We start from the raw sequence: 15,663 nt of genomic DNA on the forward strand, positions 1-15,663 counted from the left end.
CATATTTCTATAAAAGAGATTGTAACTATGTTAATATAATTATTGAATAGATATTTATTTCTGAGTTTCCATAGAAGAGGTTTTAACTATGTTCGTGTTAATATCATTATTGAATAGATATTTATTTCTAAGAGACATGCCTGAAATAACATGGCGCGTGTCGTGGAAAATCGGTTTCTGCTTGGTATGCTAAACACGCTGGGACCTGTCGCTTACTAGCGTTCAACAATATTTCTACAATAGATTTATCGAACGCCATTTATGTGTTAGATATTCTAGTCAGGTTTTCACCATTTAAATTTCTGATAAATTATTATTGGCCATACATATATTTCCTCGCATTTGTACTATTTCATAGTAAATCATCACTACAAGCATCTACAATAAGAAAAATCATTGCATTGTTAAAAATATCTAATTTATATTTATGCTAATGTTCCTACTCTAAAATTATATAATTTATACTATTTATACAATAATTTTGTATAATTATTTGTGGTCGTATCACCGATGACACTCGATAATATTTCTTAGAATAAAACAACTGCAACACGAGGGTAGTCGATGTAACGAGCGTTAGTCGAGAAATATTCTCAGTTACAAAGAAATGGTTGTGGCAATATGACCTCTTATACTTTGCAATAAAATTGTATTTGGAACATCTTAGTGATTCTTCTTTAATGTTTTAACAGCTTGAAGAAAAAAGTAGTCAATATACTGCTAAAACATTCCTAAAATCTTAGTAACTGAATAATGAATTTGCTCTTCAAAATTAAGTAACAAAATGTAAATAAAAATTTCAGATTTTAAACTTAAATGTAATATTATAAATGTCAGGTCGACATTTTAAAAGCAGTTAAGCTCTTATTTCACAGTCTTTTTGCATTTTTCCAACTAGGAATCCCGTTTAACATTCCGACTTACTTGCAAATGCTAGCAACTTTATAACGAGAAATTATTATGATTTTTCCATCACGGAATTACATTTTTTCTTTGAAACGGAAGTAAATTTGATTTATTTTTGCGGTCATATTTAAGACAAGCCATGTCGCAGTCTTCATTAATTAATTTATGCAGTGCATATTACTTCACACGCAAAAAAATATTGCCGAATTGTATGTGATGCTTTCTCTTCCAAACTTAGACTAATTCAGTACTTAACAAGGTAAATGCACCACAGTTGATTTTAAATTTACATCGTAATCAACCGATGGTGAAAACTAAAAAATGCTTAATACTTTCGATATCTAAACAGAAAATTTTATAGAATCTAGACGATACTGGATTTACGACTGACCATAAAATGTTGCAGCATCTTTCAGAACTTCAAATAAAAAGGATTCGTGATGATGCACTTTACTCGACGCCGTGAGACGTTAAGTCTTAAGGCTCATAATGCCCAGTGATTACGCAAATACAATGTCCTTCAGAACGAAATGTAAGCGATCTTGAATACTATGTTGAGGTAAGTAAATTCAAAACTATCCCTTTATAATTTTTTTTATGAGAACACAGCAAAGTGACGACCATGCACCTGATGGTTAGTGGAATGAGGTCCAATAGAAAGCTGACTGATGAAAGATGATTACCCCCAGACATTCGCCATAATTATGCCGGCCTTTTGGAGCCATATATATACAGGCTGATCCCGAAACGTGTATTAGTGGGCCACTATGGCGGGTTATAATACCTTGCGTACGGAGGTCGGTATCTATGCGAATATAAAATATGTCCTACCACCAGCTCATATATAAATCTAGTTCCGATAAAACCAACATGCTTCTTAATATTATGGTTTTACCTAAAACGAGACGTAGACTTTTATTTTTCTGAACATGATTTACTGCATCATAGAAACAAGTATTGCTAACGAAGCTATAAATTCGGCCAAAATAACTATTTCCAACCTATCATGAATAATATTGTTCCCTCACCAGTAGCTTTATTAAAATACGTAAAATACTAGTTCCGTACGTAAAAGCTTACAATGTTCGTGCTATTTTCAATTACAGTTTTTCTAGTACTCGCTTTGTTCTAGGTAATAAAGATCAGTCCGGTCTTTTTTTAGGTTCGGACCATTCGTACGTTATTTAGATGTTTTGTTTGGAGCGAGGTCGATGTGGCAATTAGGGGTAAAAAGAATCCTATTTTTATTTGGTAGATTATACTAGTATATGTGTTTCTTTTATTGCAACTGAATGACGAGAGGAGTCTGTTGGCCTTATGGTAGGCAATACGACCGCCCATAAACGGTAGCAAACCCATACAGAACTTTGAATTAAAAACTACGTGGTGTCAGCGCTCGTCACCCTAAGACATAGATGCTAAGTCTCATAATGCCCAGTAATTACGCTGGCTACAATGTCCTTTAAACCGGGACCCAACAGTGCAAACACACCGCTGATTGGCAGTAGAAATAAACGGTACAGTTGTGCCTATCCAGACAGACCCACGCATACGATTGAACTATCACCTACCATCCGTTTATGTTTTTAAGTATCATTTTCGATTGACCGATAGATAAGCACGTTAATTAGAAAATAGGCAACGACTTGGAGCCGTAGCCCAGACACACGAATCTACCGATCATCATTATCATCACCATCATCAGCCAGTTGCAGTCCACTGCTGGACAAAGGCATCTCCCAAGGTACGCCATAGAGCCCGGTCTGCTGCTTTATGCATCCAGTCGCTGCCGGCCCATTTGTAAGTCGTCTCGCCATCTGGCCAGAGGGCGTCCCACGCTACGTTTGCCAAGACGCGGTCTCCACTCCAGAATACGCTTACTCCAACGGTAAAGGTAGTGGTTGTCTGCCGATAGAACTTATTATTCCTATGCATACTTTTGTTATCTCTTCTTCTTTTGTCTATTAGCATAAGCGATTGTATAAAGGCGTCTTGGCTACGGTGTCTGGTTTGTCAACTGAGTAAGTGATCGTAACCGATAATGAATGTAAGAAATGTGGATTGTTGAAGTAGGAAAAGAAATGGTGCGTATTCAATTTGCTATTATGGTTTATGATATAATTTGTTCGGTAAGTTTATTCAAAATGGAGCCGTGTGGGTAAAAGGAATACTCTCGTATGTGTATAGGTATTCATTCTGTGTATATTATTTCTGTCAAGAATGCAAACACAGATTTTTTTAATTGGTGCTCAAAACTGGTTACATGAAAATAAACTTCCATAAGAGCAAACACTAAGATATATGGATATAAATGTGCGATTAATAATAAATCGTATAAAAAATACGATTGAATTAAAGCCGCTCTTTACTTTAAAGTACTTATGAAATATTAAGTATAAGTATTATTTAGATTTTTTTAATTCCACTGCAATTAAATATAGTCTTTGTTGTATGTTTCAAAAGCGCGAATATTCCATGCGTAGAACGAACAATGTGGCTCTCAAGGCTAACTCTCAAGCATCAGTCAAACATAAAGCTGGCGAGGCTGAATAAAACACGTTGTATTGACGAAACGTCGCTTTAGTACTTATTTGACTAAATGACCAACTCTCATAGGCGTACCAACTCACTTCCATATAAATGAGAAGTTTGCGTATATGTCGTAGAAACCGCTGAACGGATTACGATGAAATTCAGCACATAGATTGGACACGCCCTCGATTATTATAAATAAACAAAATAAAAATCCATTTATTACCTTATTAACTAGTTACATCTATTATAATGCACAGTAAAATTTTATAATTATAAAGGCAAAAGGAAGCGGCTCAGCTCATGCTGCCCTGGACAGTAGTTCCGAGCAGCGCTGGTTTTCAGCCGCTCCTAAACTTCCTAAGGTGTTATGCGAAAGGTTTATAGTGGTAGCCTATAGTATTATATTGCCTAATTTTTATGGTACTTTTATTCCGGGTGCAATTTTCGACGCTGGCAAAGCCATGAACCAATTTTAGTAAGCGACTAATATTTGCGTCTCCCTCACGTGAAAAAAAAAAACAGGATAAAAGTCTCGGTTTATATTTTTCGGGATAAAATGGGGCGTACATTTTAAGTTACATCTTTAGTAATACTACGGTGAAAACCGAATTCAACAGCATGCAGTCGTTATTTCGTTTTGCGTGTACATTCAGACCGATGGACAAAATTTCTAAAAACTGTTATGGCTTGCTCTAATAAAGACCCGTATTCATATTTCTTCAATACTTTTAATGAACAGAAATCAGCCTGTGACAATTTTATTTATTTGTATTTGTTGCTACAAACAGTAGAAGCTGTATGTTGAAGATGTTCTAGAAACATCTTCGAGACATCAGGTGAAGATTATAAGTAGTTAAAATGGAACCTTTGGTATTAGTAAATTTTACCTTCAAGGTTTTAACGCGGCATACGGCTTTCAACCGACAAAGTGCCCGCATAAAACTTTGAAACTCTAGACAATATTGCAGTGTTGTGGAATGTAAAGTATAATTATTAAGTTATATTTTACTATAAACCACACAACAATGTTGCTTCTTTTTTTATTATCATGTTCCTATTTGATTGATTGCCTGACGCAAGTCGCTTAGTTCAATCACATTTGAGTGAATGCTTTAGGCGCGCCATCGCTCCCTCCAATCTTAGCTCAGGGTAACTTCTGTTACAGGACAGAGACATTGGGGCTGCTTCACCTTAAAATTGTAAGGTACCGCAATGTACTCATTGGTAGGTGGTAGGTCTTTCTCGTACGAGTCCGGCTTGATTTTAGTTTATTTGGACACGGCAAGGTCACACTGCTCCTGATGGTGATTTCCAACTCCTCCCTATCTTTCTATTTGATTAATTTCGTTGCGGGATAATGACATATTAGTTTTCCCTGAGACTCGCCGAGCTTCACTGCTCGGTGTCATAATGCGTGCCACTGCTGATCCTGGCTTACAGGAGTTGTAGTGGTGGGTGTGAGGGCGGGAAAGTCTCTGCTCCTGATGGTAAGTGCAGGAGAGTACGGTGGAATGTCGACTGACGAGTGATGATTAGCCGTGAATAGTCGACACAATTATATCGGTCTTTTGGTATCGGATTTACACAGGCTGATCCCGGAACGCAACTCAATACATGGGCCACTACGGCGGGTTTTAACACTGCGTGTACGGCGGTCGCTATTCGGACGGATATATCCTACCACCAGCGTTATAAAAAAATAGTTCCGATAAAAGTTACATGCTTCTTAATATTATAGTTTTAGGCCTAGATTTTTCTTTTTTTTTCAAAACATGAGTTACTGCATCATAGAAACGAATATTGCCAACGAAACTACAAATTCGGCCTAAACAACTATTTCCAACCCATCATGCAGCACCAGCAATATTAGGATGATGCCATTTCTGCAGCCAGGCAGTGCAAGAACTGTTGTATTCCTTCGCGTATTGTGTGAGTGTTGGCGATGGTCAAGCTTATAATAATATCAGCCTTGTATTATATACTATCCCATTGCTAGGCACAGGCCTACTCTTCTACTGAGAGGAATTAGGCCTTTGTTCAATTTACTAGCCTGCATTTTGCAGATTTCACATACACTCAAAATTCTTATAGAGAACTTCTCAGGTAGGTTTCTTCACTATGTTTTCCTTCACATCGTGAGGAAACCATCATACCATCAAACAAATTTATTTTTTCGTTCTTACGGCAGTTATTTGAAACCGGTGTTAATGCTGTGTAGATGAAAATGTCGACCGGCAAAAAATCTCTAAACGTGGCTTTCTCGTATCTAAGTTACGGTAAAAAGGTACCAGATGAGACCCTTTCAAGTCGTAGTCAAGATCGACCAACAGAATTCTTCCCTTTTTATTAGAGTTCAAGGTCTTTTATAGTTGTTTTCCAAAACCAAAGACCTTGGTTTCATGACTCACAAAGGGTATTGAACGGTTAAAGGCTACACATCCCAAGACAAGCTAAAATAAATCTAGATTTATCAGAAAACTTCCATCGTAATTTATCTAGTCTCAGACACGACGTCTGGCGATATTTGCAATTCAACTCAATAGTAGGTAATACTTTTGGGAATACTTTGTATTTTATATAGACGTATATACTATATATATTATTATTAATACACAAAGAGAAACACACCTTTTAAGAGCATTACGCGTACGGAGCAGTTAGATTTGGCATATTAAAAGTTCATAATAGAAAAGTAGAAGAATAAACTGTATCTATAATGTGTTACAAATTTATTGAATTCGAGGATTAAATTTTGAACATAAATATTACCTAATAAAATGTGAATAATTGACTAACAATAAACTACCTACTTACTATAAAGTGTTTGCTTCATTAAAATAAAATATTTTTAATTGGTTCCGTTTTTAGGCAGGTAAAAAAATATTTCATTAAATAGACATGTTCTCATACCATTTTATAAGTAAAATGATTTTATTAATATCCCATTCGGTTAATAGTTGTCGTTCTCAGATTTTCTTTTGTTTGAAGCATCGAGCGTAACGAGTGAGCGAGACTTAGGTGAACCTCGTTTTTCATAAAAAAATATCCATATATTTTATGAATACCTTTATCATCTACTTCACCCACGGCGGAATATTATTTGGACCTAATATATGAACATGAAAAAAGGCGTTGTATGGCTAATCACACATAAATTGTATGTGATTAAAGTTTCAAACGCAATTTAATGAGAGAAAGTCGATTTATATTTAGAACAAAGCGAGATGGGTCATTGTCGTATGTCAAAGTTCACGGAGTGGTGACCACGGATTTACACTGACCTGTTTGACGATGAGCCTGGCCACGCGCGGGCTGGCGAAGGTCACGAACCCGTAGCACTTGGACACGCCTGCCCGGTCGTAGATGACCCTCGCGGCCGTCACCGTCGCGAACGTCGAGAAGAACTTCCACAGGTCTTCATCCGTGGTTGTCAGCGAGAAACCCCCCACGAATATCCTGTTGTGGATCACAGTGCCAAACTTGGGCGCGTCGGAGGGCGGCAGCGTGTCGTCGGTATCCTCCTCAGGTGAGTTCAACAAAGCCTTCAGCTTCTCGTGAGGGTCCGCACTCTTCCTATTGTTCGCGGCAGTCTCCTCGACCATGTGTGCACAACTCGCAGACTCACTCCTAATGTACCGTTTAATATTCTCCATGATTAACACTAATTCATGTTCCCTTGTTTACTAAACTAAAATTCTAGCGATAACTAAGCGCGATTGAAAAAAACAGTAGTGGAACTCGCGGCTGGATCGATCGCGACCGTGGAGCCGTATGGAGTAGGCCCGTGTCGATGCGTTGCGCTGTCGGCCGCCGGTGGCCGCGCGCGTTCCGCACTAAAACACCACCACGATAAGAATATTGTGATTTGATATTTTAAAATGATACCGACTATAAATAGTGTTTGAGCTATTGTCGCCCGCTATTTTTAATGGGTGAGGTAACTGGGTCATGCGTGGACACCTAGCGGCCGAAATTTTAACGCTGACTTATCGAAGCCGTGTAGTTGTTTGACGTTGAGGGCAGGTGGCGTGGCTGTTATCTCCTTTTATCTTAGGAATTATGTAAATTTTGTTATCTTCGTGACGTGCCGAGCGTATTTGATTGATATGAGTTTAGATAAATGAGATTAAATCTATCCAAAAATAATAGTGTGAATATTTAAAAATTGAAATAATAGTAAAAAAAATCTACATAACTAAATAATATTTATATTGAAATTTATATTTTAATTATAAACATTGTGTTATAAATAAAATTTAATCCCAATCGTTGTTTTTAAATTTATAATCCAGCCTATTTTATTCCATCCAAGCACTAATAAAACGTAGTTGAAGTGAACGAATAGTGTTGCAAAATTATGACGTGTATACAAAAATCCGGAATTTCTTCTCGAAAATATAATCACGTTGTGGGAAATTAATAATAAAATTAGGACTCTTAAAATATCGTCTCCCATCTATTATGATTAATTTATAAAGTAGATTATAGCAGTAATATAAGTAATTATTGAAAATGTGTAATTATTATTAGTAATGGGTGAATATTAGTTATAATATCAATATTTACCTGAAAACCATAATAATATGTTAGGCTTTATGTCTTATTGCCATTTGATGGGTATTATTTCAGGTAAATTAAATAATATCTAAAACTAACAGTTATGTATAAGGTATGGAAATATTTTTGTATTTATGAATAACAATATTTATAAACCTATTCCTGGCAACATATCTCAGTAGTTGTCATTTGTCATTCGCATAACTGTCACATATAGTACAACTGTCAACTAGTACATACCTGATACCACATACGTTGTATTTTTGTTTGGTTTTCACTTTCCTTGTGCTAATTTCATTTAAAACTCCAACAACAACATGCAATAAGTGTGCAGTGCAACGTTAATTAGCAAACGAGACCGTTCTACAAACGCGGGGACATTTTATTTCGTGTGTTACAAGTGAAAAGTGGGTGCAATTGTGTGAAATTATAGGATTTATTCATTCGTTTACACATTCGGTGAGTTGGTATGTTGTAATGCGACCTTTATTTGTATTTTTTTTTCGTTATGCATTTGAATTTGGAACGGTGTGCATATTGAAGTCCTTTTACGGTTTTAAGCTTTATTATTTATTTTCGAAGTACCTCCATTTTTATATGCGGCCTTTCAAGACGGGCGTACATTATTTACTTGTTATAAATAGATTTATGTAACTAGTTTTAACTAGTTACGGGCTTACTATCCTGTTCGGAAGATTTCTTTGAACCAATAAGTGTGAAAGTGGCTTGCATTGGCCAGTATTAGATAATGTCCAGGTGTAACAAATATTTGTTCAAATTATGACACTAGATAAGTATAAAAAAGTTGTTTATAAATACTCCTTGGTCTCTATGTATCTTATCTGTGTATTGATGGTCAGTAAATGTTACGAATGAGAGTGTATATGTGATATGTAAATGTTTGTATTGGATCATGTTGAGGTACGAAAGCATAAATCTAAAATACCTTTTAGTCCATTGAAAAGTTGCATTTACGGTTTCGTTTTTTAGAGGATGCAATTTTATTTTTTTGAAGTGTAGGGGGGTCAGTCTAAAGCTAAAACCAAGTTTGTGGGGGTCGCCACCCTTGTCCCACGGCCGCCATCTTGAAAATAGGGGTTGAAATGGTTTTACGATGTATCTCTTAAACTATTTATCTGACAAAAAAAATGTATGAACATTTTTTGTTGCAAATTAAATTCTCTACAACTTTGGTTCAGTAACTTTTTGTCGTAGAACTATAAATAAAAAAGTTATAAGCGAAAATGTTAAGAAATTCAATGTTAAGCAATGTCCATTGCAACGTCATCAGAACGTGTGTTTATTAGGTTCATAATACTTTTTTTGTACTCTTAATAATACACAAATACCCGAGGGACCATTAGGGAACAAAAGAACATCTGCCTGCTATTATTATTATTATTTCTAACCTTTCTTATTGTAAGAATAGCTGATAATATTGTGTTGAAGTTGTCATTCAACTTATATCTTTTAGTTGTGCTGTGCTTTAAAAGACTTTTAAAAGTCAAAAAGCTAATAAAAATAATAGTTCTCACTAAAGTTAAAATCGTGTCTAAAATCATCCGAAATCGTCTTCACAATTAAAAACAGAATAAAATACATCCGCGACGAAATATGTAGCACAACTAAAAGATATAAGTTAAACGACAACTTCAACACAATATTATCAGCTATTCTTACAATACGAGAGGTTAGAAATAATAATAATAATAGCAAGCAGATGTTCTTTTGCTCCCTAATGGTCCCTTGGGTATTTGGGTATAAATGAGAGTACAAAAAAAAGTATTATGAACCTTATAAACACACATTCTCATGACGTTGCAATGGACATTGCTTAACATTGAATTTCTTAAAATTTTCGCTTATAACTTTTTTATTTATAGTTCTACAACAAAAAGTTACTAGACCAAAGTTGTAGAGAATTTAATTTGCAACAAAAAATGTTGGTATATTTTTTTCAGATAAATAGTTTAAGAGATACATCGTAAAACCATTTCAACCCCTATTTTCAAGATGGCGGTCGTGGGACAAGGGTGGCGACCCCACAAACTTGGTTTTAGCTTTAGACTGACCCCCCCTACACATCAAAAAAATAAAATTGCGTCCTCTAAAAAACGCAAGGTAAGGCCTAAAAAATATAACATTTCAATGGACTATTTATACTTGAAACCCACCATTGAGTTGGGTGTATTTAGTACTAGCATTTGTACAAGTCTCTGCCATTATTAGACTTTGTGACTTTAAAGGGTAACTGACAAGAATTTCAAAATAATTTTATAGATTTTATATTTCATGATTTTTGAACCTAGTATTATGTTCTTATGTTTATGTGGATTTTAGATTTCAAGATATAATTTGTTATAAGCCTTGATTTTGGTTTTTAGTTTATATTTTCTCCTGATGTTTTTGAAGATTATAGACTCCATGGTCACAGAAAGTGTTGGTCATCTGAAAACATTTTTTTAACATCATCAAGGCTGCAGTATTTGGGAGTAAACCAAAACTGCTATGGAATCTGAAAACTAGATTATTTTTTGAGTCTAGTATTAGTTAATGGTAGCCAGAGGCTCATTGAGCTCCACTATTGGGCAAATGAGTGCCACTGTCTATCCCAGCACACTTACGGCTCGGCACACAGAGAGACACTTCTGTAATGCATAATGAGCAATGGCTAAGCATCCATACAATCTGATTCCCACCAGCTTCCCTTTTATGTTTATTTATGTTTGTCTTAGTATTTGTTTTCTACGAAATTGGCCGCAATATGTTAACTAAGGCATGTACTTACCGGGTTACCTTTTTAAAAATATCACCCCTTGCCACTGGTAATAAGAAAGATATAAAAGATGACGTCTTTTGTTGAGTTCATTGCCAGCTGAGTAATTGAGTTAAATTGGAAAAATACCATTTGACATTGAAGTCTTTGTTTTTTAAATTGTAATAAAAGTTCCGAGTATGCTTAAAAGATTACAATACATTAAATAATTAAAGACAATGCATTGTGATAAATGTAATTGGAAACAATAAGAAGTATTGTTTTATAATTGAATGTGGAGATGAGATTTTGTAACCTCTTGGGCTGGATAACATTGATTTGTAAAAGAAGCATGTTATTTGGGCTCAACATCTTCAGACATTGAATGATAAGTCTTATAATGCTTAGTACTTTCTTGCCTTATCTGTCAATTGCAGCTATACTGAACATTTAGTCCCCTGAACTTTTACTTTTAAACTCAGCGAGTTTCATAGTGAGTGTCAAAACATGTACAAAAGCAAAGCCTGGCTTGCAAGAGTTGCAGTGGTGGGTATGAAGGGATAGCCTTGTATAGCCTGCAAACTGGAACCTAATATGTGTTTGTACTTGTTGTCAAAAATAGACAGAGCAATGGTTTTCCATACAAACTGTTGCATTACATGAGAACTTGTAAAATTACACCTTAATTCTGTTGATCTTGTAAGCATAATATAATTTAGATAGTAATATTATGTCTATACTTTATCTACAGGGCAGATATTGGTATGTTTTATTTTTAGTGTAGATTATAAATTTCAAGAGTTGCATCATTATTATATTTTTAGAAACATTGTTTAATAAATAACTAATGAAGTTGTATATTTGATTCCTAGTCTAGGCAAATAAAATTAGGTTATCTGATCAAATTGTTACAACACGCTTACATCCAGCCTTGTGACCTTGATGACATCATCAGTCCACCTCGTAGGAGGACTTCTAACACTGCGCTTGCCTATTTGTGGTCTCCTCTTCGAGGCAATTCTTGTCTGCTTAGTGGCTGGCCACATGGGGAAATTTGGCATGGCTATAGGCACACAGTTAAATGTGGATACCACGTGGTTGCATTGGCTACTGGACTCGAGTAGACGCCACAATGTGACCATTAACATTGAGAACTTTTGCACCCCCTCTGTTCTCTGCCCCCTTACATATTCAGTTGCTAATCTGCTGGGCTAATTCAGAGTCTTACATTCTTCTATAGACCTCATATCTTTATAAACTTTATTTTTGTAACAATCAATGGTGCTCAGTTGTATAAAAGACTTTTCCACTAACAGAAGTGTTTTATAAAAAACAAATTGTCTCTCATTGAATTAGATTTTTTTTTATTAAGTATTAAAGTATGTAAGTAAGGTAGTGTTGCTTATTAGGGATGTTTAAATACCTCGCTAGTCGACACAAATATGCCGGCCTATTTGAAACCAGATACAATGATAGTGTACTGAAACATGTATCATATTGCTCTGACTGAATCACCAGGTCTCTGGTTTGATTCCCGCTCATGAGTAATTGGGTTTATCTGTTATTCCTAACAGTGATTACATCAGACCAGATATCCATCTGGTATGATGTAATCACTGCTTGAGCTGACGTCAAAATATTTTGGGGATTTAGTTCCGGAAAGTACTGGAAACACCTAAGTGTTGCTCGACATGAGAATTCCATCTTTGAAACCCTGGCTCATATACGACATAACGTACCTATGGTGGCTCTACAGTATACAAAGTAAAGTTTTTGCCTAGATCAAAGACATTAAACTATATAATTAGTTATAGGGACATCAGGGCAAAATTTTTTGCTCTAAAAATTACTAATAGGTATATTAATAAATCACTGTCTTATTTGAAATTTCCGTATGACAAGATGTCACAGCGTCCTTAGATATTACAAACATAATATATTTACAGAAAATATGTTAATATTCGCATTAATAACGTGCAAATAATGATATGGAAAAAATATGAAGTATTTTATATTGGTGTTTGGCTATTTCACTGTAGACTGAGTAACCATCACACATATATGTAAGTGCAAAATTTTTGTATGACAATCTTCCCAATGTCCACTCTATATAATATTAGAGTTCTTTGACCTAGATAGTAGATACGTTTTGAAAACTGGTGTTGGAACTTTTATATCTCGGGAAAATCCAGAATAATGCCAACTTACTCACGAGCGATCCCTCGTCCCTTATCTCTTCGCGCAATTGCCTTAGTTTCATGCACCTTCCGTATTAAGTGGTGATATGGCTTATCCTACAAAAATAATGAACAATCCTTTGGTTGGCAGATGCACTTCCGACCGCGTGTATTCCTTTCCCGGATTTGAAGATTATTCTGGAAATTTCGGACTTTAATTCCGGCAAAAAACACGTTTCTAATAAAATACTATACAAGATTATTTTTTGTATACCATAAAGCCGAAACAACCAAATTAGATTTTGGTGTAAAACATCAAATAAAAATAATAATTAACAATGAAAACTCGCGGAATTCATAGATCAAACACATCGCCCGCGCCGACGTCCGGAACGAGCGGGACGTGTGCGGGGCCGCGGGGTGAGGAATGATATGCTTGTAATTGTCGGCTGTAGTAGTATTAGGGAGCGACTGACATGCGCCTAATTTTTATTAATATAAAAGGTAGCTTGACGAAATTTAAATGTGTGGGGATAGTAGATAACATACGTTAAAATAAGTGCAATGGATACCATACTGATACTGATTCTCCGCAAACTAATTGCAGGTTTGTAATGTACTAAAAATAATGTTCATATAAATACAACGTTTTCTGTTGTTAATTTTTTTCCTATTTGTATTCATGTAGTTATTGGCAGATGAGTCGTTAGCAACGTGCTGGATGCAGGCCGCTTTTGATAGGTCCACCTGGAAATCTTCGGCGTAGACCTATTTTCAGCTGGAGATTTCATCTGGCTGATGCTAGCAATGATGGGACGAAAGCAATATCTTTACTCCAGATAGGTTATGCCAAAAGGTGACTCGGCCACACTTCGTCGGGCTCATTGCAGTCCTATGATGTGATAGGGACCCGTGACTGCAATGTTGGACATAAATTCCAATATCAAGCGCCTCAGGAGCACATTTTCTAATTCTTTTTCTACCGTGTATTTTAGTTGTATGATATTCGAACTCCGAACCTCACATCAACAGTTCAAGCTCGCTCCCACTAAGCCAAAGCGGCGATATTGTTATTGCAATATAATTAATTAAACATCACTCGACATCCCTGTTCAATAGGAATCTAATTACGAAGTAACTACACGTCACATACTATATTATTAGAGTTGTGACTAATCACAATAATTATTGTTTGTACTGGGCTTCCCCGTGACACGTTTAACATCCCTTTATCACAGTAGTTATTTATAGATAATCGCCATCTTAATCTTCGATGCTATCCCGGGAGTTTAGTAATCCTACTAATATTATATACGAAAGTTCTTGAGGATGAATGTATGTATGTTTGTTCCTCTTTCACGAAAAAACTACTGAACGGTTTAGGATAAAACTGTATAGTAATATTGGTTATACATATGAATAACACATAGGCTACAATTTATAATGATTTTGTGTAATTTGGTCATAATATAACGATACATATCAAGTTGGAAAAAAATTGCTATCTTGGCGTACGCTGCCTAAACCGTTGGAGCTAGACAAAGATGATGTACCGTAGAATTTTTTGTGTTAAATAGTTCTAAAAAGTAGTTGACCCTGGGAAGATTATAGGCTACTTTTATCCCAGAAAACTCCTGCACGCAGGCGAAGTCGCGAGCAATAGCTAATCGATAATAAAGTCATTTGAATTATACATCCACTTACTATAAGGTGCAGTGGAGTGACATTGCCGGTACAAAAAAATAAGCTTGGCGATAGAAACCGACAGAGCAGTGGTAACTATAGACAATCTTGTAAAAGTACAAACTGATACGGATAATGGGCACATAGGTCATATCTCACATGTGTTGGTTATCGCTAACGTTCCAGGGTTGTGAATCGTGGCGTTTTAAGTTCGATTTCCGTTAAGCAATTTGAATCATCAGTTGTGTTGCATGTTTGTATGATAATGCAATAAAAAGGGCGGCAAGAGGTGTGTGCCTTGGAATTCAGACCTGCAGACTTTTTCTAGACTGTGTTCCATTCCCAAGTAGGTTATCGCGCACTTTTGTTTATCAATCATTGCATTGGAGGGAAGTGAACAATTAATATTTCCAACTCCTCCCTATCTTCCTATTTGGTTAATTTCGTTGCAGGATAATGACATATTAGTTTTCCCTGAGACTCGCCGAGCTTCACTGCTCGGTGTCATAAAATGCGTGCCACTACTGATCCTGGCTTACAGGTGTTGTAATGGTGGGTGTGAGGGCGGGAAAGTCTCTAAAAGTCTCTCTATCAATCATCTCTCGCTTTACAGCTAAAGAAACACATCGCGAGGAAACACATATCAAAGAATTTCGAAGGTATGTGAAGTGTGCTCACACTAGGCCAGCGTAGTGGAATAAGGCTGTCCCCTCTCGGTAACAGAGGAGGCCTGGGCTCAACACTGGGCAGTATATACAGGGCTGTATTGTAAAACCCAACTCTTCTCAGTAGTTGAGGAGGCCCGTGCTGCGCAGTAGGCAGCATATAGTAGTATTATTTTAAAATAACGGTCAGGACGTCTGTCCGGGCGAGTAGTTCGTGTAAATGCCAACAACAACCCTTTATCAGTAACCTCGCCGTCTACATTGTAACTCCGGGCCGAGACGAAGTTCAGAGTGATAACCCTTACCTTACGAACAACAATATGGCCGCCGTGATGTCATTCCTTGCACAATGCACGCCAATAGCTAGGGATGATTCAGATTGATA

General features: G+C 36.2%; 2 protein-coding genes across 2 annotated transcripts in view; one reads left to right on the plus strand and one right to left on the minus strand.

Annotated features, from left to right (window-relative positions):
- Positions 1-7,444, minus strand: part of LOC115448630 (protein boule) — a 34,040-nt gene extending 26,596 nt beyond the window's left edge. The window contains exon 1 of the mRNA XM_037447006.1: positions 6,723-7,444. Within this exon, the coding sequence (XP_037302903.1) occupies positions 6,723-7,094 (372 nt within the window). The 5' untranslated portion in view covers positions 7,095-7,444. The remainder of the gene's footprint in view (positions 1-6,722) is intronic.
- A 757-nt stretch (positions 7,445-8,201) lies between these two features.
- The window catches only part of LOC115448628, a 35,244-nt gene continuing 27,782 nt past the window's right edge, over positions 8,202-15,663 (plus strand). The window contains 1 exon segment of the mRNA XM_037447005.1: positions 8,202-8,457. The gene's annotated coding sequence lies outside the window, so the exon portion shown is untranslated.

Source organism: Manduca sexta, unplaced genomic scaffold (genome assembly GCF_014839805.1).
Source record: "Manduca sexta isolate Smith_Timp_Sample1 unplaced genomic scaffold, JHU_Msex_v1.0 HiC_scaffold_51, whole genome shotgun sequence".
Lineage (NCBI taxonomy): Eukaryota > Metazoa > Arthropoda > Insecta > Lepidoptera > Sphingidae > Manduca > Manduca sexta.